At 43.6% G+C, this 26,794-nt stretch overlaps 1 protein-coding gene across 2 annotated transcripts in view; it reads right to left on the reverse strand.

Annotated features, from left to right (window-relative positions):
* SFT2D1 (SFT2 domain containing 1) overlaps nucleotides 1-26,794 on the reverse strand; it is a 97,452-nt gene that overhangs the window by 17,065 nt on the left and 53,593 nt on the right. For both annotated transcript variants that reach the window (XM_040429296.1, XM_040429295.1), the window contains exons 3-5: nucleotides 22,071-22,156; nucleotides 18,078-18,159; nucleotides 17,623-17,658 (exon numbers count right to left, since the gene is read on the reverse strand). In XM_040429296.1, the coding sequence (XP_040285230.1) occupies nucleotides 17,623-17,658; nucleotides 18,078-18,159; nucleotides 22,071-22,156 (204 nt within the window). The remainder of the gene's footprint in view (nucleotides 1-17,622; nucleotides 17,659-18,077; nucleotides 18,160-22,070; nucleotides 22,157-26,794) is intronic.

Here is a 26,794-nt window from a genome sequence, read left to right on the forward strand (position 1 = left end):
TTTTTTTGGGCTAGTTAAATTAGTTATATAGCGATATCTGAAAATATAATAGTGTTCCTTACTTTGATCCAGCAGTTTAGTCAAAAAACGACGTTTTATCATATGCAAATTCGGTCTCTACCAGCAAGTAGGGCGTCTACTTGCTGGTAGCTGCTGCAGAAATCCGCCCCCTCCTCTTGTTGATTGACAGGGCCAGCCGGGATCTCCTCCTCCGGCCAGCCCTGTCGGCATTTCAAAAATCGCGCGCCCGTGTTGAATCTGCGCAGGCGCTCTGAGATGAGGAGGCTCGTCTCCTCAGAGCTCCCTCAGTGCGCCTGCGCCGATGACATCGAAATAGAAGACATCATCGGCGCAGGCGCACTGAGGGAGCTCTGAGGAGACGAGCCTCCTCATCTCAGAGCGCCTGCGCAGATTCAACACGGGCGCGCGATTTTTGAAATGCTGACAGGGCTGGCCGGAGGAGGAGATCCCGGCTGGCCCTGTCAAGCAACAAGAGGAGGGGGCGGATTTCTGCAGCAGCTACCAGCAAGTAGACGCCCTACTTGCTGGTAGAGACCGAATTTGCATATGATAAAACTTCGTTTTTTGACTAAACTGCTGGATCAAAGTAAGGAACACTATTATATTTTCAGATATCGCTAAATAACTAATTTAACTAGCCCAAAAAAAAAATCACTTTAGTGGGGTGACAGAAACCCTTTAAACTTGCAAGATCATACTTGTCTAACCCAAGTACATCCACACCATCGGAATGCCTCTTCTCTGCTACAGGCAACATAGCGTGTAAGAAGAGAGCTAGCCTCAGCCCTGACCATGTGGACATGTCTTTTTCACATTGTAATGCAACATTTTTATAATTATGTAACTCCTAAAATTGTTTTAATATGGCCTTTGAACATAAATTTTTCAAGTAAAATCATATAAACCCCTTTTTTTGTCATTTTGGCGGTTTTCCTGATTAATCGATGAAATTATCGACAACTAATTGATTATTCAAATAATCGTTAGCTGCAGCCCTAGTGATAATCCATATAATAATGGATAAATGAAGATATAGGAAAAAGGAAAAAGCTGAAAAAGAGACCTCAACAACTACATATGATGGGAGACACCTGTTCCCCATCCTAACATGCAGTTAGATGAAACACGTGTATGAAATAAAATCATTCAGACCAAACGGTTTAACGGTCTGTAATGTAAAAGTCCATTGGGTCTCTTTCCGTAACAGGAGGTTATCATTATCACCTCCTCGCGGCGATCCCCGCACATGTTGCATCCCTTGAAAGATCACACACTGCTTTAATCCTGGGTGAAGTTTCATAATGTGTCGGGAGATTGGAGTATCATCCTCATTATGAATACTCAGCAGATGCTCTCCAATACGTCTCCTGAATTCTCTTTTGGTCTTTCCCACATACTGCTTCTGGCAGATGCATGTGGCCACACAAACCACCCCTACCGTTTTGCAATTAATGAAGGACCTAATGTTGTAACTTTGCATGCTACACAGTTCCCGCATTTATATGTACCGGGTGGTCTATTGGTTAGCCATGTGGACTGTATTGGAGAGCTATACATACTGTGCACCAATTGGTCTAGCAAATTGCTGCTTCTCCTGTATGTAATCAGAGGGTGGTCACCTACAAGATGTCCATCCACAGGGTCTGACTAAGATACCCCAGTTTTCTCTCAGGATGTCCCGAACCTCTCTGTTGGCCTGATCATATGTACCAATGACCCGAACCAACCTATCATCTGATATCCGTTCTTTAGGGATCAGAAGGTCATCTCTATTGCTCACTGAGGCATGTTGCACCTTTGTGCTAAAATAAAAAAAATCCAAAGTTCTCTGCACGCAATACACCATAATGAGAAAGTGAAAACAGAATTTTAAAAATCTTTGTAAACTTAAAAAGAAGGGGTGCACCGAAATTCCGGCGGCCGAAAATATCGGCCAAAAATGGGCCTAATCCATTTCGGCCGATATTGGTACATATCGGCAAAAAATATGGGGTTTGGGATTTGTCACCCACCAAGTAGCTCACCATCCGCGGCGGCGCCCCTCATGCTGTGCCTCCTAATCGTTTGCCGCTCTAAAGAATCTCCGGCTCAGTGCTGCGCAGCCTGCTGTGTCTGCTCTGTGCTACTGCTGTTGTTAGTGTAGCGTGGCCGAGCTCTGTTCGTTCCGCGGTACAGGAGCTTTTGTTTCCTGTACCCGGCCGGACTGACAGGAAGTGCTCACTTAGTGTGCACTTCCTTTCAGTCCGGCCGGGTACAAGAAACAAATGCTCCTGTACCGCGGACCGAACAGAGCTCGGCCACGCTACACAGGCTACACTAGAGGTGACAAGGGAGGGGGAGGGGGGGTGTAAAATGAGAGTGAAAAGGGGTGTGTGTAAAATGAGAGTGACAAGGGGGGTGTGTAAAATGAGAGTGACAAGGGGGGTGTAAAATGAGAGTGACAAGGGGGGTGTAAAATGAGAGCAACAAGGGGGGTGTAAAATGAGAGCGACAAGGGGGGTGTAAAATGAGAGTGACAAGGGGGGGTGTAAAATGAGAGTGACAAGGGGGGTGTAAAATGAGAGTGACAAGGGGGGGTGTAAAATGAGAGTGACAAGGGGGGGTGTAAAATGACAGTGACAAGGGGGGGTGTAAAATGACAGTGACAAGGGGGGGGTGTAAAATGACAGTGACAAGGGGGGGGGGGTAAAATGAGAGTGACAAGGGAGGGGGGGTAAAATGAGAGTGACAAGGGAGGGGGGGGTAAAATGAGAGTGACAAGGGAGGGGGGTGTAAAATGAGAGTGACAAGGGAGGGGGGTGTAAAATGAGAGTGACAAGGGAGGGGGGTGTAAAATGAGAGTGACAAGGGGGGGGGGTGTAAAATGAGAGTGACAAGGGAGGGGGGTAGAATGAGAGTGACAAGGGAGGGGGGGTAGAATGAGAGTGACAAGGGAGGGGGGGGGGGGAGTAGAATGAGAGTGACAAGGGGGGGTAGAATGAGAGTGACAAGAATTATTAATAAAATCATTTAAAAAAAGTATTTTAAAAGTATTTGGGCAAAAAGGCAGTTTCGGTTTTCGGTCAAGGGCATCCTGAATTTTCGGTTTCGGACCAGAATTTTCATTTCGGTGCACCCCTATTAAAAAGGGAAAACTAAAATTTCACATGCACATAGGTATTCAGACCCTTTGCTATGACACTTGAAATTTAGCTCTGGGGCATACCATTTGTGTTGGTAATCAGTCAAGTTTTAGAAACCTCTCAAAGGAGTCATCCAGTGGTAAATTTGACATGATTTGGAAAGACATACCCCGCTTATAAAAGGCATATCAGAGCAAAAACTAAGCCTTGAGGAGAAAAGAACTGCCTGTAAAGCACAAGTCTGGAGAAGGCTACTTTCACACTAGCGTTTTTGCTGTATCTGGCAGGGTTCAGCAAAAATGCTTCAGTTACTGATAATACAACCGCCTGCATCCGTTATGAACGGATCCGGTTGTATTATCTTTAACATAGCCAAGAAGGATCCGTCTTGAACTCCATTGATAGTCAATGGGGGATGGATCAGTTTTCTACAGTGTCAAATTGTGTCAGAAAACAGATCAGTCCCCATTGACTTGCATTGTGGGTCATGAAGTATCTGTTTTGCTCCACATCCCATGACAAAGAAAACTGTGGTTTGCTCTCTGGTATGAGAACGGAACAGAATGCATTTTGGAGCGCTCTGTTCAGTTATGTTTTGTCCTCACTGACAATGAATGGGGACAAAACGGAAGCGGTTTTTTATACGGTATTGAGACCCTATGACGGATCTCAATACCGGAAAATATTAACGCTAGTGTGAAAGTAGCTAAAGGGTACACAAAAATTCTACTGAACTGAAAGTTCCCAAGAACAAAGTGACCTACATGATTCTTAAATGGTAGAAGCTTGGAACAACCAGGACTCTTCAAGACCTGGCCGTCCCACCAAAATAAGTAATCGAGGGCCTTGGTAAGAAAGGTGACCAAGAAGCCAATGGTGGCCTAGCCGGAGCCCTGACTCAAACATCTCTGGAGAGACCTGAAAATGGCTGTCCACTGAAAGTTCCTATTCAATAAAACGCCTGCCATCCTATTAGTACACACAAAACCTGTCCTAAATCACACAGGACGACAAGTTACTAAATTAATTTTTACGTCAATCGGTCCAGTCTTTAAACATGGCGCCCGATCGCGTGCGTTCTTATAGCAGACACCCGCGGCTCATGTCCACAACCGGCAGTAATACCAATCGGACATTTAACCCCTCAGATGCCATGGTCAATCCTGACCACGGCATCTGAGTGCACTGAAAACCAAAAGCGCACGCGCTCTTTCAGTTATGCTCTGGTTCCCCCATGTGGCGATCGGAGGAGCCGGAGCTTGTGTGCAGCAGCCCCTGTCTTTGTGAATGACAGGAGGCTGCAGCATAGTATTTCCTATGGAACACTTGCATGTAATAGGGCTCCAAGTGCATTGGAGTCTATGATAACAGCAATCAGATGATTGATTGTTATTGGTGTCGTGATGTGCAAAAACGCCCATAGTATAAAAATATATTCCCCTTACGGCAAACAGCAAAACGGAAAAAAGCATCCAAATGGCCGATTCCCAGTTTTTGGTCGCTTCATTTTCTACAAAAAAATTTAATAAAAAGTGATCAAAAAAGTCACCCCCCCCCCCCACCCCAGAATGGTATCAATGAAAAGTTCAGATCGCCCCACAAAAAAAGAGCCCCCATGCAGCTCCGTACACATAATTACAAAAAAGTTCTAGGGGTCAAAATATGGCGACAAACAAATAAAACAGTTTTTTTCCCCACTTAATTTTTTTTAGCACTATCAAAACGCAAGAAAAAAACTATACATATAAAGGTATCACCAGATTCATACTGACCTGTAGAATAAAAGTAACTGGTCAGTTATATCGCACATCACACGTCGTAAATAAAAAACCCGCAAAACTGTGCTGGAATTGCTTTTTCTTTGCAATTTCACCCTAATTGGAATTTTTTTCCTGCTTCCCAATACAACTTGTCCTGCAAAAAAAACAAGCCCTCATATGGCTATGTGAACAGACAAATAGAAGTCTTTGCTCTGGGAAGGCAGGGAGGGCAAAACAAAAACACAAAAAAAAAAAAAACTCTGGGGGTGAAAGGGTTAAACAAGACTGGACAGGCCAGACTGGTAATGTGGGACTGTGGTAATGGGGACTGCATACAAGTGCTGCTGTTCATTTTTCACACCCCCACCCTCCTCTCTGTAGTCCATGTTTCCTAATGAACCCCACTCCTACAGAGATTCATCTGAAGATCACATTAAGGCCACTTTCACACTGCCGTTTTGGCTTTCCGTTTGCGAGATCCGTTTAGGGCTCACACAAGCGGTCCAAAACGGATCAGTTTTGCCCTAACGCATTCTGAATGGAAAAGGATCTGCTCAGAATGCACCAGTTTACCTCCATTCCGCTTTGGAGGCGGACACCAAAATGCTGCTTGCAACGTTTTGGTGTCTGTCTCAAGAAACTGAGCCAAACGGATCCGTTCTGATACACAATTTAAGTCAATGAGGACGGATCCGTTTTCTAGGACACAATCTGGCACAATAGAAAACGGATCCGTCCTCCATTGACCTTCAGTGGTGTTCAAGATGTCTTGGCCATGTTAAAGATAATACAAACGGATCCGTTCTGAACGAATGTGAAGTGGCCTTAACTGTATTCAAGATCATAATCCCTGATAACCAGAGGATTAGTAGGCAGCTCTTCAGCTCAGTGTTGTGAACCAACGTGTCCTGCTGTGTGACTAGGACAGGTTTTGTGTGTACTAATATGACGGCGGCCATTTTATTTCCCCTGATGATTGCCCCCCAAACAAAACAAGCCATTATAACTAATGGACTGTATTTATAATAAAATAATATTTAAGTAGTTTCTTTAATTCCCACAGAACCCCTTTCAGTGGATCTGCAGAAAAAGATGGCAAAAAAAAGCGACACGTGACTTTTGAAAAGTGAAAGGGTCTGAAGACTCTCCCCAACCAATGTTATGTTTACATTTTGGCTCTATACACCACCACAATGGATTTGAAATGAAACAAACATGATGTGCTTTAACTGCAGATTGTAATCTTTAATTTGAGGGTATTTACATCCAAATCAGGTGAACCGTGTAGGAATTACAACAGTTTCCATATGTGCCTCCCACTTGTTAAGGGACCAAAAGTAACGGGACAGAATAATAATAATAAATCAAACTCACTTTTTAATACTTAGTTGCAAATCCTTTGCAGTCAATTACAGCCTGAAGTCTGGAACGCATAGACATCACCAGATGCTGGGTTTCATCCCTGGTGATGCTCTGCCAGGCCTCTACTGCAACTGTCTTCAGTTCCTGCTTGTTCTTGGGGCATTTTCCCTTCGGTTTTGTCTTCAGCAAGTGAAATGCATTGCATAACATTCCACTTCCTTCCCTTAAAAAAAACTCTTTGGTTCCTTTTGCAGTATGCTTTGGCTCATTGTCTACTGCACTGTGAAGCGCCGTCCAATGAGTTCTGAAGCATTTGGCTGTATATGAGCAGATAATATTGCTCGAAACACTTCAGAATTCATCCTGCTGCTTTTGTCAGCAGTTACATCATCAATAAACACAAGAGAACCAGTTCCATTCGCAGCCATATATGCCCACGCCATAACACTACCACCACCATGCTTCACTGATGAGGTGGTATGCTTAGGATCATGAGCAGTTCCTTTCCTTCTCCATACTCTTCTCTTGAGGCCATCTCAAATAGCTAAACCAGTACTCTGATCTGTACTGATGCATGGCCTAAAAGTCTCCTTAGGCCCCTTTCACACGAGTGAGTATTCCGCGCGGGTGCAATGTGTGATGCAAACGCATTGCGCCCGTATCGAATCCGGACCTTTATTTCAATGGGTCTGTGTACATGAGCATTGTTTTTCACGCATCACTTCTGCGTTGCGTGAAAATTGCAGAATGTTCTATATTCCGCGTTTTTCACGCAACACTGGCCCCATAGAAGTGAATGGGGCTGCGTGAAAATCATATCCGCAAGCAAGTGCAGATGTGATGCGTTTTACACGGATGGTTGCTAAGAGATGTTCAGTACCTTCAGGTTTTTTTTTATCACGTGCATGCAAAACGCATTAAATCGCATTGCACCTGCACAATAAAAACAGAACTAAACACAATCGCATACAAAACTAAAATGAACTTGCTTGCGAAATCATGCATTTTTCAACTGAACGCATCCGGACCTAACCCATTGACGCTCAGCTGCAAGGGGCCTTATATGGCTACATGGAACACTTCCTAAGGCCTCCTGCACACGAACGTGTGCTTCCCGTTGCCATATTGCGGACCGCATATGCGGATCTGCAATATACGGGCACTGTTCTGTGTGCATTCCGCATCACGGATGCGGACCCATTCACTTCAATGGGTCCGCAAATCCAGAGATAAGGAACGGTAGCACGGAACCCTACGGGAGCACTACGGAGTACTTCTGTGGGGTTTCGTCCCGTACTTCCGTTCCGCAAAAAGATAGGACATGTCCTATCTTTTTGCGTAACGGCCGGATCGTGGATCCATTAAAGTAAATGGGTCTGCGATCCGCTGCGGCTGCCCTACGGATGGTGTTCCTGCATTGTGGCCCGCATTTTGTGGGCCGCAGCACGACCATGGGGCTCACACGTTCGTGTGCAGGAGGCCTAAGGGTGACCGTTGCTGTGTGTGTTCCGCATTTTGTGGAACAGAATGTCCTGCCCTCTGTACAACTGTCCTATCCTTAATCCTATCCTGTAAAAAGGACAAGTATAGGATATGTACTATGTACTACAGTATTACAATGTATGGGCTCGATGAGCAGAAGTTAGTTATTCACGAAGTTGCACAAGACTTTTTTGAAATATTTGGTAATTGATTTTTAAAACCTAACTCTGCTTCGGTTCCAACTAGTACCTCGGAACCAAAGCAAAGTTTGTTTTCAAGTTTCAAAGCGGTTTTCCCACAAAAAAAAACACAAACATGAATGACTTCGCGAATAACTTACTTCAGCTTATCGGAGCCCATACATTCTAATAGTGTACGGTTAAAGATCTTTGTGCAGTATTATTCTAAAGTTTTGAAAGAAGCAACTTTAGATGAAGCATCCGAAGCTCACTTAGCTCAACACTACTGATGACCTATCCTGAGGATGGGTCTTCAACATGGGAAACTGGACACCTTTAAAAAAAAAAAATTTTTACAATATTTTCAAGTCCTACAGTATATTTTATATAGGGAAAGGATACAATATCAGTTCCTAGTTACCAGTGCCGTTTCAGTTTGTCAAATCTTGCAGAAAAGCCACTATAAAAGCACCTCTAAGGCTACATTCACACGTCCGTGGTGTGTTGCGGACCCGCAAATTGCGGGTCCGCAACACACCAGCCCGTCACCCCCATAGAAATGCCTATTCTTGTCCGCAAAATCGGGGCCACGCTCCGCAATTGCGGCTGCAGACAGCACACTGTGTGCTGTCCGCATCCATTCCGTTCCCATAGAGAATGAATGGGTCCGCACCCGTTCCGCAAAATTGCGGAACGGATGCGGACACATTTTGCGGACGTGTGAATGGAGCCTAAAGGTGGCAATACACTAGAGTTTCCAGTTTTGTAAGCACAAACTAGCATGACAAATGCAGTCAGATAACTACTGAAAAGTTGATCTGCCATGTTGGATGTTTTTAGTTGTGGTCCGGTCCTGTAGCTGGAATGTCATTCATGGCAAACAGATCTGAAATGAAAGCTCAGACCAAGCCACAGACCAGATATTGATTTATTTCTACTTATGGCATTTGTCTTCCAAACTTCAAACTTTGCTGACTAGTAGTCCAGAAAACGGCTGTGAGAAATCCCCAACATAAGGTCAGCTTAATGCTCATGTTTAGCTTCTTCAGACCTTGCAAGGCGAGGGAACGGTTGAGAGTACTCCAAGATTGACAATGCTGACATAATGCCTTGAGGTTTACCTTTCACCCACTGTGAGCCCCTTCTATTGTAGGCAGAGTTGTGAATCATAGCAGGATAACAAGGGGAACATTGTGACCGCCTCATCTATACAGCTTCTAGAAAACACCACTTCCTGTGGGACTTGTGCCAGCGCATTTCTGACCGTTCCATCTTATAATTGTGGATGCAGTCTCATGTTATCATCATGATAACCTCCACCCACATGAAGTACTTGTTTAACTTGAAACTGCACTTATGATAATTATTTAACCCACATTAAATTGAAAAAACCCTACCGAAAATGTCACTTTTACTGTAGATTCTGAATTTACGTCTGAAGTAAATATAGTTTGCGCACAACTCCAAAATGAATACAAGGCCCTTATTATTGTATTGTCATTATCCATATTGCTTTCTTTGATGGCTTGATTTGAAAACGGAAAAATTATTTTTGGAGTAAAATTGAAAAAAATAAAATAAAATTCTGCCAAGGCTTCAACATTAGCACTGTGTGCTAAAAATGACATGACATCCTTATTCTGCAGCTAAATACAATTACGGCGATACCAAACTTGTCTAGTTTTTATTACTTTTTTGCCATTTTCTTACAGCCATAATTTTTTATTTTTTTTTATATATATTTCTGTCTACAGAGCTGAATGAGGGCTTGATTTTTGCAAACTGTAGTTCTTATTGGTGCCATTTTTGTGGTATGTACGACTTTTTGATCACTGTTAGGACCCTTTCATACGAGCGAGTTTTCCGCGCGGGTGTAATGCGTGACGTGAACGCATAGCACCCGAACTGAACCCTGACCCATTCATTTCAATGGGTCTGTGTACATGAGCATTTTTTTTTCACGCATCAGTTCTGAGTTGCGTGAAAAACGCAGCATGTTCTATATTCAGCGTTTTTCTCGCAGCCCTGGCCCCATAGAAGTGAATGGGGCTTCAGTGAAAAACGCATTGCATCCGCAAGCAAGTCTGGATGCAATGTGTTTTTCACCGATGGTTGCTAAGAGATGTGGCTTGTAAACCTTCAGTTTTTTATCACGTGCGTGAAAAACATCAAAACGCATTTCACTCGCGCGGAAAAAACAGAACTGAACGCAATTGCAGACAAAAATAACAACTTGCTTGCAAAATGGTGCGAGTTTCACTGAACGCATCCGCAGCTAGTGTGAAAGTACCCTTAGTAGTTAACATTTTTAAATGCGGCAATGATATGTTTTTTTATTGTTTATCTAATTTTTATATGTAAAACTTGGAAAGGGGAGAGTTAAACTTTTAATATTTGTGTTTTATTTTTTTTTACTTTTCTTTTACTTTTTACTTAAAAACTATTAACCCCTGAAGGGGGCTAGTACATCTTTTGATACCTTGTCCCATTCACCCTATGGGCTCATGTACAAGGCCGTGTGCCTGTGCTGCGAACTGCAAATTGTGGTTCGCAATGCATAGGCACCAACCCGACCGTGTGCCCATCGTCTGTAGACACATTCACTTGAACGGGGCCCGTGATGCATGCAATACTTTTTTGCGGTGCAGAGGACAGAAAACCCACAGAAGCACTCCATATCGTCTGAATTGCAGACTCATTGAAGTGACGTATCATCCATGATACGGTGCAAACACGGCCCGTATATTGTGGACTCGTTGTTTGTGGGCCGCAATAAGGTCAAGGCCGGCACACGGTCTTGTGCATGTGGCCTAACAGATCTATTAGGGTGAATGGCATTCTGATGTGCTCCCAGCAGAGCTGCGCCTCATGGACAGATTAGCAGGGAGGTTATTATGACAGCCCTGGGAAGCCTCAGCAGGCCCCAGGTTGTCATAGTTACCGATCAGAGCCACATGATTTAACTGCGGGGGGGACTCCAATCGGAAGGCAAAGCCGCATGTGTCCGACTTATCTCACAGATGCCACAATCGCTGTTGAACGCAGATTCTGAAGGGTTAAATGACGGGGCACGGCGTGATCGTTGCTCCCAGTCATTGCGGCCGAGTGTCTGCTGTATTATACAGCCGGCACCTGATGCAGCAGCCCACTCAATTTTAATAGTACGGTCATTTCCGCACTCAGCGATGCCCATGTTATTTTTCAGGTTTATTTTTATTTTGGAGAAAGGGGGGGGGCGATTTGAATTTTTAGATATTTTTTTAAACTTTTTTCACAAATTTTTAAAACTTTTTGTTAGGTCCCTAATTGGACCCCGACTTGCAATCATCAGACTGCAATTTGTATAGAATGGAATTATTTTATTAAGAAATCACTATATTACAGTTCAGTAATAAGTCAGGACTCATAGTACAGGCTCAGGCTCATTACTATGTATGAGCTCCTTCCCCAATTTTCGTCCGGGTGAGCTTCTGGGTTTTAGACCATTTAGAACGCCGTGGTCACATTTGATGAGGAGAGAGTGAATTTATTAAATACTTTTCCTCCACTATATTCACTGATAAAATGCAGAGTGTCTAAGTAAACTCCCCTTTAACCCCTTAAGGACTCAGCCCTATTTCACCTTAAGGACTTGGCCATTTTTTGCAAATCTGACCAGTGTCACTTTAAGTGCTGATAACTTTAAAACACTGACTTATCCAGGCCATTCTGAGGTGTTTTTTTCGTCACATATTGTACTTCATGACACTGGTAAAATGAAGTAAAAAAAAAAAAAAATTTTTGCATTAAAAAAAAAAATACTTAATTTACCAAAAAAATTAGAAAAATTAGCAAATTTCAAAGTTTCAGTTTCTCTACTTCCGTAATACATAGTAATACCCCCAAAAATTGTGATGACTTTACATTCCCCATATGTCTACTTCATGTTTGTAGCATTTTGGGAATGAGATTTTTTTTTTGGGGGATGTTACAAGGCTTAGAAGTTTAGAAGCAAATCTTGAAATTTACAAAAAAACAATTTTTAGGGACCACTACAGGTCTGAAGTCACTTTGCGAGGCTTACATAATAGAAACCGCCCAAAAATTACCCCATTCTATAAACTACACCCCTCAAGGTATTCAAAACTGATTTTACAAACTTCGTTAACCCTTTAGGTGTTGCTCAAGAGTTATTGGCAAATGGGGATGAAATTAGAGAATTTCATTTTTTTGCCTAATTTTCCATTTTAACCCATTTTTTCCACTAACAAAGCAAGGGTTAACAGCCAAACAAGACTATCTTTATTGCCCTGACTCTGCCGTTTACAGAAACACCCCATATGTGGCCGTAAACTACTGTACGGGCACACAGTAGGGCGTAGAGGGAAAGGTGCGCCGTATGGTTTTTGGAAGCCAGATTTTGCTGGACTGGTTTTTTGACACCATATCCCATCTGAAGTCCCCCTGATGCACCCCTAGAGTAGAAACTCCATAAAAGTGACCCCATCTAAGAAACTACACCCCTCAAGGTATTCAAAACAGATTTTACAAACTTTGTTAACCCTTTAGGTGTTGCACAAGATTTAATGGAAAATAGAGATACAATTTTATAGAGCAGGTTGTCATGGATGCGGCGATACTTAATAAGTATACTTTTTTTTTTTTGTATTTAAGTTTTACACAATGATTTCATTTTTGAAACAAAAAAAATGTTTTAGTGTCTGCATAGTCTAAGAGCCATAGTTTTTTCAGTTTTTGGGCGATTATCTTGGGTATGGTATGATTTTTGCGGGATGAGATGACGGTTTGATTGGTACTATTTTGGCGTACATGCGATTTTTTTGATCACTTATTACCTTTTTTGGGAAGTAAGGAGGGCAAAATTTCAATTTCCTCATAGTTTTATTTTTTTATTTTTATGGCGTTCACCGTGTGGGGAAAGTAACATGACCGTTTTATACATCAGGTCGTTACGGACGCGGCGATACCAAACATGTGTAGGGATTGTTATTTTTTTCATTTTTAAATCAGTGATAAATGTGTTTTTTGATTTTTACTTTTTTTCACTTTATTTTACTTTTTTTTGACCCAGACCCACTTGGTTCTTGAAGATCCAGTAAGTCCGATGTCTGCATAATACAGTACAGTACAATATAGTGTACTGTACTGTATTTTACTTACACTTTGTCTGAACAGATCTATGCCTTTAGCACAGATCTGTTCAGCACCATGGACAGCAGGATGCCTGAGAAGGCGTCCTGTTGCCATGGGAACCTTCCCCGTCTGCTCAGTTGTGGCCACAACTTCGCAGACGGGGAAGGGTAAGGAGGGGGGCTGTCTGGGGGCTCTCTCCCTCTCCATCGGGGGGCTGCAAAGGCACAGCAGCCCCCTGATGGGAGAGGGAGGGTGCCCCCTCTTACTGTTAACTTTTTCCATACAGCGGTCCGTACGACCGCGGTATGGAAAGGGTTAAACAGCTGACATCGCATCACAGATGTCAGCCGTTTATACCAGAGTGTCAGCAATGTGCTGACACTCTGGTATACCACTGGCCACCAATGATTATTCAAGAGGAGGCGGGCAGGGAATCGCGATCCCGCCTGCCGCACCGCCCGCCTCCCGCAAAACCCCCCCCCCCCCCCGCCATAAAATCAATCAGGGGTGCAGGGGGGGTGAATAAAACTTTATTTGGGGCATTTTAAAGTTTGATCTGACCACGGGGGATCAGAATCGACAGAAAGCGCAGCAAACCGCAGGTCTGAATTGACATGCGGTTTGCTGCGATCGCCGATAGGGGAGGGGGGGGCGGGGCGGCTTCATGTGACAGGATGATTTGAATGATTTCAGCCGGCATTCTGTTCGGATTAACCCCCGCAGCGCCGCAATCATTTTAAACTCATGACGTACCGGTACGTCATGGGTCCTTAAGGACTCGGGAAACATACCGTGCCGGTACGTCATGCGTCCCTAAGGGGTTAAATGTGGCCTGTCTGACCCAGGATGTAGTGCAGTGCCATCTTAAAAAGAAGATAAAAGACATCTGGCCTACACCCAAGAATCTTAAGATAATTAATAATGTAATACAGACCCTTATTTCTGATATTTAAGAACGCTATAATGACAGGCTCTGTTAATCTCTTATGGAACAGGCCGCTTTTTGGAAATTTGACATGCGTTAACAACTTTGGAGAACTTGTACTTATTCATGCCATTCTGAGACTGTTTTCTCATGACACATCGTACTTCACGTTAGTGGTAAATTTGCAATGTTTCACTATATACACTGCTCAAAAAAATAAAGGGAACACTTAAACAACACAATGTAACTCCAAGTCAATCACACCTCTGAAATCAAACTGTCCACTTAGGAAGCAACGCAGAGACAATCAATTTCACATGCTGTTGTGCAAATGGGATAGACAACAGGTGGAAATTATAGGCAATTAGCAAGACACCCCCAATAAAGGAGTGGTTCTGCAGGTGGTGACCACAGACTACTTCTCAGTTCTTATGCTTCCTGGCTGATGTTTTGGTCACTTTTGAATGCTGGCGGGGCTTTCACTCTAGTGGTAGCATGAGACGGAGTTTACAACCCACACAAGTGGCTCAGGTAGTGCAGCTTATCCAGGATGGCACATCAATGCGAGCTGTGGCAAGAAGGTTTGCTGTGTCTGTCAGCGTAGTGTCCAGAGCATGGAGGCGCTACCAGGAGACAGGCCAGTACATCAGGAGACGTGGAGGAGGCCGTAGGAGGGCAACAACCCAGCAGCAGGACCGCTACCTCCGCCTTTGTGCAAGGAGGAACAAGAGGAGCACTGCCAGAGCCCTGCAAAATGACCACCAGCAGGCCACAAATGTGCATGTGTCTGCTCAAACAGTCAGAAACAGACTCCATGAGGGTGATATGAGGGCCCGACGTCCACAGGTGGGGGTTGTGCTTACAGCCCAACACCGTGCAGGACGTTTGACATTTGCCAGAGAACACCAAGATTGGCAAATTCGCCACTGGCGCCCTGTGCTCTTCACAGATGAAAGCAGGTTCACACTGAGCACATGTGACAGACGTGACAGAGTCTTGAGACGCCGTGGAGAACGTTCTGCTGCCTGCAACATCCTCCAGCATGACCGGTTTGGCATTGGGTCAGTAATTGTGTGGGGTGGCATTTCTTTGGAGGGGCGCACAGCCCTCCATGTGCTCGCCAGATGTAGCCTGACTGCCATTAGGTACTGAGATGAGATCCTCAGACCCCTTGTGAGACCATATGCTGGTGCGGTTGGCCCTGGGTTCCTCCTAATGCAAGACAATGCTAGACCTCATGTGGCTGGAGTGTGTCAGCAGTTCCTGCAAGACGAAGGCATTGATGCTATGGACTGGCCCGCCCGTTCCCCAGACCTGAATCCAATTGAGCACATCTGGGACATCATGTCTCGCTCTATCCACCAACGTCACGTTGCACCACAGACTGTCCAGGAGTTGGCAGAAGCTTTAGTCCAGGTCTGGGAGGAGATCACTCAGGAGACCTTCCGCCACCTCATCAGGAGCATGCACAGGCATTGTAGGGAGGTCATACAGGCACGTGGAGGCCACACACACTACTGAGCCTCATTTTGACTTGTTTTAAGGACATTACATCAAAGTTGGATCAGCCTGTAGTGTGTTTTTCCACTTTAATTTTGAGTGTAACTCCAAATCCAGACCTCCATGGGTTGAAAATTTTGATTTCCATTTTTTTACTTTTGTGTGATTTTGTTGTCAGCACATTCAACTATGTAAAGAACAAAGTATTTCAGAAGAATATTTAATTAATTCAGATCTAGGATGTGTTATTTTTGTGTTCCCTTTATTTTTTTTGAGCAGTGTGTGTAATATATATATATATATATATATATATATATATATATATATATATATATATATATATATATATATATAAATAATATTCTTTTGCCACTTTTACACAAAGCATTTTTTTTTAAAAAAAACTTGTTCGTGTCGTCATTTTGCGAGGGGCTCATTTTTTTGAACGATGATTTGAGGTTTTCATCGGTACTATTTTGGGGTACGCAGTACTTTTTGATCGCTCGCTATTACACCTTATTTTTTAAAGCATGGTAAAAATTGTTGCAGATGCAGCAATACCTAAATTGTCAAATTGTATTATACATAGCTTGATTGGAAAAGTTTTTTTTACTTGAAACTTACATTTTATTATAATTTTTTTTAATAAAATTTTTTCCCCTTTTTTTGTCTCACTATGGGACTTCAACATTTATGGGTCGGATCCCTGTTTCAATGCAGTACAATACATGCATGTAATACACTGACAGTTCGCCTATGAGACAGAGCCTGGGGGCTGAGCCTCATGGGCCCCGGTAGCTGCCGGGCCCCAAGGCTTATGCAAGGCTTGGGGCTGCCATGGCAACCACCGGGACTCCGCCATCACAGTGCAGGGACCTGATGGGGTGAGAGAGCCTCCTACCTCTGCGAACCTCCTATATGCCGATGCTGACGGATACAGCCAGACCCCTGCCGCTGATCAAGACTGCGCTGTGTGGGGGCGGGGCTAACTGCAGGATGCGAACGCTGGAAGTACCCGCTGTCCTGGGTCTTTAAGGGGTTAAACAGGATTTGTGCTTAGCGAATGTGGTCCAATATAAAAAAAATGGATCAAAACAGAGCCTGGAAAGTACAGGCCGGTAAGTTTACCATCTGTCTGGGTAAACTGAAGGTGTTCTAAGAAATGTCATCTTGAAGTAACTTAACGGAAATAAGTGTATGATACTGTATCAGCAAGAGTTCATGAGGAATGGGTCCTATCTAGAGATGAGCGAACTTCTGTTTTAAGTTCGGCGTCTAAAGTTCGGCTTCCGGTTAGCGGAGGATCCCGATATGGATTCCGAATTCCGTTGTGGTCCGTGGTAGCGGAATCAATAATGGCCATTATTGATTCCGCTACCACGGACCACAACGGAATTCGGAATCCATATCGGGATCCTCCGCTAACCGGAAGCCGAACTTTAGACGCCGAACTTAAAACAGAAGTTCGCTCATCTCTAGTCCTGTCTAATCTAATTCCTTTAGACTAGACTGGGGTGAGTCAATGCATGTTATATCTTGGCGTCTCCAAAACATTTGATATTGTGCCACACAAAAGCTAGTACAATAAAATGTGCAGCGGCTCAAAACAGCAGAACGGCAGGGGTCCCGGGTGTCAGAAAAATATTAACCCTGTTTGGATAGGGTCCTTGCCATTTGTATGAGTGCTATGGATATTGCTAACTTGGAGACAAAGCTTTAGGTAATAGGATATTCCATTCGGTACTATTTTAGCAGGATACACATTGTATGCAGTACACTCTAAGGGCTCATGCACACGAACGTATTTTCTTTCCGTGTCCGTTCATTTTTTTTTGCGGACTGTATACGGAACCATTCATTTCAATAGGTTATAAAAAAAAAAATACGGAAGTTACTCCGTGTGCATTCAGTTTCCGTATGTCCGTATTTCTGTTCCGCAAAAAAAAAAAAAAAATAGCACAGTACTATCCTTGTCCGTTATGCGGACAATAATGGGACATGTTCAATTAGGGTCCAGCTGTTCCATTCAGCGGACCACAAAATAAATACGTTTGTGTGCATGAGGCCTAATACTGAGGGCTCTGTGGTCACAAATGATACTAAACAATTCAAAGAAATATATAGAACGTTAAACTTACCCAAAATACAGAACACAAGGTACAGACCAAGCAAAGCTGTGAAAGGATATAAACAAATTGAACAGGGTAGGTATTATTTAAAGTCCATCGGCTACCTGGAAAATGATAGACTCTGGAGATAATAAAGTGTTAAGCTCGTCACACACAAATCAGACTCGTCGGCTAAAACCAGCAGATTCTGGGTGACTGATGGAAGTATGTGTAATGGAGGATATCTTATTTCACCATCCTATACGTATACCTGTCTTTAATCAGATTTTTTAATAGTCTGACTTTAACCATGCATTTGGAAGGGAACAGGAGGTGAGGGGATACATAGAAACTGTGAAAGTTCACAAGAAAATAACAGGGTTACTGAAGGTTAATATCGACCAGCTTCCTTCTATGCATCACGCTGAAATACAAATATGAGCGAGTGCCCCAACCATCCCAGACACGGACGTTTTAATACTTACCAGCATAACTATTGTAGCAATCAATCTGGTCGGCTCAAACATCTTCTTAAGTTGCTTAAGTGGACCCATAAGAAAACAGGTGCTGGAACCATAATAAGAGACAGAATTAGGAATCTCGGAAATATAAATGCCTCCTTCTCCCAGCCCCACGCTTTCTATGCTTAGGAATGATTAGTTGATACAATTGCACATCACAGTTAATGTCTGTTCAGGTATCTTAACCCTAATTTCCTGTTTTTCACTCCCCGACTACGCAGAGCCTCAACTTTTTTATATTTCTGTTCACAGGACGGCTTGTTTTTTTGCTGTGCTTTATAAAAAAAAATATAAAAAACACACACACACACACACACACAAACGCAATTCTGCCACAATCCACAATTATATTGGTTTACAGTGATAGCACATTTATATAGCTTTTCTTGTGATTTACTTAATACTTAAAAATACTGCAGTCCCACGGTCCTGCGCCACCAATGTTTTTACTATTGGCCGGGATTGGGATGGAGGTGGGGGACGCACTGCGCCACCAATGATTAATACTGGGGGGCTTGGGGGGGCGCACTGCGCCACCAATGAAGATAAGTCTCTCGATCATTCATATACAGGAGGCGGGAGCTGGCTGCAGAATCACATAGCCGGCTCCCGACCTCTATCAGCGGTAGCTGCGATCCGCGGCACCTGAGGAGTTAACTACCGCGGACTGCAGCTGCCGTTCATAGAGGACGGGAGCCGGCTATGTGATTCTGCAGTCAGCTCCCGCCTCCTGTATATGAATGAATGAGAGGCTTATCTTCATTTGTGGCGCAGCGGCCACAGCCCCTCCCCTCCTCTTATGTTCTATCCCCTCATTGGCGGCAGCGGCAGCAGCAGCACAGGGGGAGGAGACACTGCTTCCTTCTCCCCTGTGCTGCGGAGGGAACACAGAGCGCTGAGAGCAGCGCGTTCTGAGTTCCCCATACGTTATCGGTATATCGGCAAAATTGATGCCGATACCGATAACGTTCAAAATCCTCTATATCGGCCAAACCGATAATCGGTCGATCCCTAGTCGTAACCATGGAAATGAGCAGTGTATAATGTGATTGAAAAATTAATCAAGCCGGCAAAGGAGGCAACATGGACAGTCACAATACATTAGGAAGTATTAACTTTGTCTACATGATAAATGCCATTTGCTGAAGTGAGACAACCCCCTTTAAAACAAAACAAAAACTTTGGAAAAAAATACATTTTGTCTTTGAATCATCAAAATCTGACCCCCATAACTTATATACTATTATAACTTTATATTTATTTATTGCTGCGTGATGGCGAATTTTTTGTGATATGCTGATACCATTTAGAGTGTGTAACTTTTTGATCATTTTTATTCAATTTTATTCCTTTTTTTGGGGGGGGGGTTTGCAAATACAAAAAAAAAAAAAAATGGTAAATGCGCTTATATTTTATTATAACAGGCATTTTGGGAAACTGTGATGGCAATTATTTTTTTTTATAGTTTATTTTTAATATGGGCAAAGGAGAGGGTTAGAATTTTTACATAAAATTTTTTAGATTTGTAAAAACTATTTTTTTTACTATTTTAAGTCCTCCTAGGGGAACATTGAACATGCAATCGTTTGATTGCTTCCCTAATAGACTGCAATGCCTATGGGAGATTCATACCTTAAAGGCTCATGCACACAAACTTTTTTCTTTTAGTGTCCGTTCCATTTTTTTCCCCGGACTGTATACGAAACCATTCATTTCAATGGGTCCGCATAATAATAATAATAATAAAAAAAAAAAGTTACTCCGTGTGTAGGGCTGAAACGATTACTCGAATTAATCAATTAACTCTGCACAAAAAAAATCCTTGATGCAATTTTTTTGCATCGATGATTCGTTTGTGCCATGTGACCATAGAGCGAGTGAAGAGCTTGTTATTACTAACGCTCCGAGGTCACCCACTGGCCTGCACAGCGCTGCACTGGATCCTCACGTACACACATCGTCAGGACATTTTAGTTCACTGGCGCTGTGGCTGGGCCCTGATGGCTAGAAGGGGCATTACTTGATTACTAAAATAATAGATAGCTGCAGCCCTATCCGTGTGCATTCTGTTTCCGTATGTCAGTTCCGCAAAAAAATACATGTCCTTTTATTGTCTGCATCAGGAACAAGGATAGTACTTGTTCTATTAGGGGCCAACTGTTTCGTTCCGCAATATACATATTTTTTGTGGATCCGTGTTTTGCGGACCGCAAAATACATATGGACGTGTGCATAACCCCTAACATTGCTGTCATTGGGAGATTCAGGCCTGGAAGCCTTAAGAAGGCCCAAGGCTGCCATAGTAACCTAACTGCTCTGTCAATCTCGGCATGGGGAAGCCATTTAGGCGATCCAGGGATTTTACAGTTATCGATCACAGTCAATGCCTCTGGGTATCTGTTGTGTAAAACGGCAGGCACCCGACAGCTAGAGAGGAGGCCCTTAAACACCTTTCACTTCTCAGTCGTGGTTAATAACAAAAACCAAGACGACGGTAGATTTATTGCATGACCCTCACAACAGACGGATCTCCCCCCCTTCCCCCTCAACTTACACTTGGGGTCTGTTAGGTTTCCACAGAGGTGCCCCTAGTTATGGGCATGTACATTGAATCTGCTAGCCGAGTTAGATATAAACATGGGGAGCTAATTATTAAAAACTGCGTTTTAGACGCCGGTCTTAAAACCTCTTTAGTTGGTGGTGGATGCGCCAGATTTATGTATAGATGTAAAAATGCTGATGCACAGCTTCCAAAATCTAAGATGTAATTTATTTATTTTTAAACCCAGGATAAGAACAATTACCATAAAGCACAAATATACATTTAGCAAACATAAAAAAAAAAAAAGAAAAGTACATGTCTCTCTTTAGATTTCATAGTCTGAACAAGGCCTAATGGAAACCTACTGCTAGATGCAGAAACCCATGACTGGTAATGACTAAGGAGGTTTTCTGAATGCAAGTCATGCAGTTCAGTATGTGACAGAACTCATCTGCAGGCATATCAACCATTCAAGACAGATGACACGGAAGGAAAATTGACATTTTAGTGTGCCTTTATATGAGGCAAGAGCTGTATCAGCAATTCCCTAATCCAGTCTGTAAATGCGGTGGTGAGCAATTCCGTGGGTCAGTCTCTTATCTGTTCATTTTCATGCTGCTTCTAGCTCTTAATATCATACTGAGACTGTTCCGAAGCAATAAGGCTTTGGTGACTACTGTAAATAATTTTATTTATTTTTTAAACTTAAAGGGGTTGTGTCACTTCAGCAATGGTCATTTAATACAAGGCACTTACTAATGTATTGTGATTGTCCATATTGCCTCCTTTGCATCACAAACACTGTTCGTTTCCATAATTATGACCACCCTACAATCCAGCAGTGGTGGCCACGCTTGCACACTACAGGAAAAAACACTGGCCTATACGAGCTCCCATGGTCCTGGCCATCAGAAATGCTGGTGCCGTTTCCTATAGTGAGCAAGCACGACTGCTGGATTAAAGGGTGGTCACAACCCCTGGGAACGAGCAGTGTATAATTGGATAGAAAAATTAATAATGGCAGCAAAGGAGGCAATATAGACAATCACAATACATTAGTAAGTGGTTTGTATTAACGGTCTACATGATAAATGCCACTTGCCTCCTATTCAAGTACGAGCGCTGCTTTCTCTTCAAACAGCTGATCAGCAGGGGTGCAGAGAGTCGTCAGTCCTAAGCATAGGTCATCAATATAAAAAAAAGCGGACAACCGCTTCAAGGGGAGGCCAGATGGAAAGAGCAGACCACACTCTGGCAGACTCAAGTAAATTATGTATTACATGGTTGTAATACACCATGCAAAACATGTAACACACAGTAATACAACACTATACTACTGCTTTTTCCTTCCGCAGTCACTGATTACCAAGAGTTATAGGAAAGCAGTCTTTGGGGGTTAAAACATGAATAGTTACCTGGCTAGTGCCGCAACATTTCCCAGTGTGTAGAACACTGCAAATAGTTTTATTCCGGCACCAGGAATCCAAAGTAAGGCACTTCCCTGTAGTAACAAAAAAAAAACTTCAGGTTAATTTGGAAGCATTTTATAAGAAAACTATAATGCATATATTTTCATATATTTAATGGAGAGGGGAAACAAAACTCTGGATAAATGCCGTGTTCGCCACCACACATTAGCTTGTCTGTAATAACAGCCAAAATGCCCAAGTCTTGGTGCTCCAGGTAAGTTTATAGGCATATCAATTCTGAATCATTCCCAATCTTCTTGGGAGAAAGCGCCACATATACCCTCCATCTTAAGTCCTCCTACCAAAATCTGGCCCAAAGCATATACAGGTGACTGCAGTGCATACCCAGAACAATATACACTGACAAAACAAAACTTCTCCGTTTAGTTTTGTCAGAGTATATTGCCCCTTTCTAATGTGCCAAATACATCAGACATTAATGGTATATCAGGTATTCCATAAAGGGGATGTTGCATAACCCAGGGATTCAAGGAGCACCAAAGACTCCCAATCGTGGTGAGTGCATCATGTTCCTGCCCTGCTTGGAGAGGGAATGAACACTGCTCACCACTCTTCTCACCGACATGGAAGATATAAGTGAGTAGCTAGAGGGTGCTCAAATACAACCCCCAAATCCTGCACTAATAACTATGATCATTGCAGGGAAGGGGTCTGAGATAATACCTACTGTTGCCACCAATTTCTCTGCATCAGAGTTATGCAGCCATCTACTGAAAGTCTATCTGAACCTTCAGATCACAAAAGCATATCTGTTTCCTAATAGGTGAGGCTATACTGGAAGACATCACAATCTGCATGCACACCCAGGCCACAGGTTGTGCAATCCTGTATTAGAGGTTGTTGAGTTAATCAGGTTCCACTGTATGTGTCAGAGCTCATCTCCGCTCTAGCACGATACATGCAGCCATTGAAAACCAACATTTATGGTTTACAATGGGAGAGAGCACCTTAAATCAGTGTGAGGAGAATTATAGGCCATACATGCTCCTCTGGAATTTTGGAAGGGATGCAAATGAGCTCTTAACAAGCTCTGCCTCTAATGCCACCAGCTATCCTAGAAGTCAATGTTCAGCTCTTAAAATAATCCTTGAGACATGACTTGGATATTAAATAAGACAGCACCTCATCTGCAGACAGCTGTTTCGGGGTGTTTGCTCCTCACACCCTGAAACAGCTGTCTGCAGATGAGGTGCTTGGCTTATTTAATATCCAAGTCATGTCTCAAGGATTATTTTTTTTTTAAGAGCTGAATATTGACTTATAGGATAGCTGCCTTACATCTAGAGGCAGAGTTTGTTAAGAGCTCATTTTCATCCCTTCCCTCCCTGGATTACAATGGTCATGGTGCTATTCTTGATATTCCCGGCAGTGGTACAATTACCCTAAATATAAAAAAGGTGCACTCAGTGGCTCCCAGGACAGGGACTGTATAATCAGCTTGTCTTGACCTAACTGCCACTCTATACTGAAGCTCCATTCTCACAGCAGGCCATCAATATCTAGTCAGTGAGGGTCAGACACCCCAACACCCTCACCAATTCTGGAGTAATTCTGGTGCAGAATTAGACAGCTCAGTCCACTGTGTAGTGGAGGGAGTTGGTCACTGCAGCACTGCTCCCATTCACTTCAATGGGAGCAGTGCTGCAGTAACCATATTGATCCACTACACAATCGACTGAGCTGCGTAGTTCTGCACCAGAGTTACCCCTGAACAGCAGGAGTGTCAGTCCCTCACTGAACAGATATTGATGGCCTATCCTGAGGCTAGGCCATTAATATAAAAGGAGGCGACAACCTCTAAAGCCAGATATAAGGAGTCCAATTTGCCCTCAAAGTTTCACCTTGCTCTGGTTTCACAAACTTTTTTTGCTGGGAAAATGTCACAATTATTTGACGATGTACCAAATGTGTCATAGCGGCAGACAAAGTAATAGAGTTGGCACATCTTGCTAGATGTTAGAAACGTTTCCTTATTCTGGTCTTGACAAAAAATATCCCCCTATTCTAGACACTTATGAAGAGTCTATTAATAGACAAAAAGCCTCAAACTGACAGCATATATGCCAGTTTTGGTGCATTTTAAGCCACATTACGGAGCCAACCAACTGGTTTGACTTTTGGCTAGTCCTAAAGGAGTTATACCAGCAGTCCCCTGGTTTTTACCCTTTAACTCCTATACAGGGATCTTGCTTTCGCTGCAGGGGAATCCACCAGGTTGCTACCTCTTCGTATAGTCCCTTTGTGGTTGGCTGCTGACATACGGAGGTCAAAGACACCAGTGCGAAGCACTGAGGGGGTCAGGCAACACTCGTAGTCAGGAAGGCAGCGTTTAGGGCAGGCAGAATACATGCAAATCCGTTAAGTCCAAAGCAGGTGACATAAGGGCCAGTACAGTAAACAGGCCCTCAGAATCTCAGAAAGCTAGGTAACCTAGAGTAAGGTGCCTTAAAAGGGATTATGTCACCTCTTTTTACCCTATAGAGATGTGGACATGCAGGGCTAGATCGCTGCTAGCATGTCCTCAATATACCTGTCCCATAGCTCTGTGTGGTTTTATTGAGTGTAAAAATAGATTTTATATATATGTAAATCAGCCTGGTAAGGAGCCCAAGGGGCTGTACTAACCGTTCTGGAGCCCAGTCACGCCCCCCTGTGAATGAGCCCAGCACCGCCTATAACCAGGAATCTCCTCCTTGCTCACAAAGTCAGATCGCCGTAATCTCGCGATGCGCGAGCTCGTGCATGCGCAGTGCCGGCATAGTGTTCCTTCCCTGTGCTAGCATCAGCCTCGGGGAAGGAACTGCACATGCGTGAGCTCGCGCATCACGAGATTACGGCGATCTGACTTTGTGAGCAAGGAGGAGATTCCTGGTTACAGGTGGTGCTGGGCTCATTCACAGGGGGGCGTGACTGGGCTCCAGAACGGTTAGTACAGCCCCTTGGGCTCCTTACCAGGCTGATTTACATATATATAAAATCAATTTTTACACTCAATAAAACCACACAGAGCTATGGGAGAGGTATATTGCGGACATGCTAGCGGCGATCTAGCAGTGCATGTCCGCATCTCTATAGGGTAAAAAGAGGTAACAGAACCCCTTTACATACACTAAGATGACCAGAAAACTAGGGTGCACACTGGCCCTTTAAGAGCCAGAGAGTAAGCATGCCCTAGGAACAGAGCAGGGGACCTTACAGGCAAGCACAGGCCGTGGCCTGCGGCAGGAAGGGCCATATGGGAGGCCAGCAGTCATCTGCTGCTGGTGGGCAGAGAAGGGCAAGCAAATTGGACCACCAGCACAGCAATAAGCTGGTTAAGTGAAGTGGTGCCCATGCCCACTTGGAGGAGTGGGACAGTGGCAGGCATAGGCCACCAGAGTAACACTACAATTCTGCCCCATTGAGTTCTTTTATATTGCTGCTGTCTTCCTCATTGGCAAACCACAGCAATGAAACGTCAACTCCAACCACATCATTTAAATTTGATTTTTTAAGTCCAATTCACTACAAAGTAAAGTTGGCCACTAAAGATTGGTTTACATAGCCAGATGAAGCAGACGATCATGAAGGAAGCGTTCCTTCCCAACAAATGCCCGCTTGTCTGTGGAGGTGAAGCACTGCATTTACTTGGATACTACTATTTCACATCCCTATACAAATTCATTGTTTCTGGACAGCAGAGTGCTGTTTATATACACCACGATCTGCTGCCGAGAAACGAAGATTTAGATGTTCACATGAAAGATTGTTCCACCCGATGAACAAGCATTTTGCTCAGTCATCAGCGGCATTTTTACACAGGCAGATCATCTGGAAAGCGCGTTCACCCCAGAAAGTCTGCCCGACAATCGGACAGTGTAAAGCCACCTTAAAAGGGGTTATCTCACTTCTGCAAGAAGCATTTTTCAGGTAGAGTAAGTTAAAGGGGTATTCTCATCTGAGACCATTCGGGCATAATGCTAGGATTTGCCCTTATTGTTCAATATGTGTGGGTCCCATTGCTGGGACCCACACTTACACAGAAAAAAAGAGAGTGGGGAAGGTGGCGGCCGGAGGACCCTGGGTTTCCCCAGGTCCGGCCACCACCAAGCGCTCTCCCAATAGTACTGTATGGGAGCACACTGCCCTTGCGCGGCCACAACTCTCATTCATTTCTATGGGGCCTACGGAAATAGCCAAGCCAGTGCTCTGCTATTTTCGGTGGCTCCATAGAAATGAATGGAGGGGAGCTGCGCATTACTAATGTATTATGATTTTCCATATTGTCTCCTTTGCTTGCTTGAGTTATTTTTCCACCGCTCGATTCCATGGTTATGACCACCCTGTAATCCAGCAGTGATGGCCGTGCTTGCACACTACAGGAAAAAGCGCTGGCCTCTCTAGTGTCTAGATCAGTGTGAGTGCACATAGACAAGGATTAGGATGGGACTTTTCTTATGTGCAAGCATGGGCACCACTCCTGGACTGCAGGGTGGTTATAACCCCTGGATATGAGCAGTGAGGAGGCAATATGGACAATCACAATACATTATTAAGTGGCGCAAAATAACTTTCTCTACATGATAAATGCCATTTGCTGAAGTGACAAAACCCCTTTAAAGGGCTTCTGTCACCCCACAAAAGTATTTTTTTTTTTTTGGATAGTTACA

This window comes from Bufo bufo, chromosome 4, assembly GCF_905171765.1.
Source record: "Bufo bufo chromosome 4, aBufBuf1.1, whole genome shotgun sequence".
Lineage (NCBI taxonomy): Eukaryota > Metazoa > Chordata > Amphibia > Anura > Bufonidae > Bufo > Bufo bufo.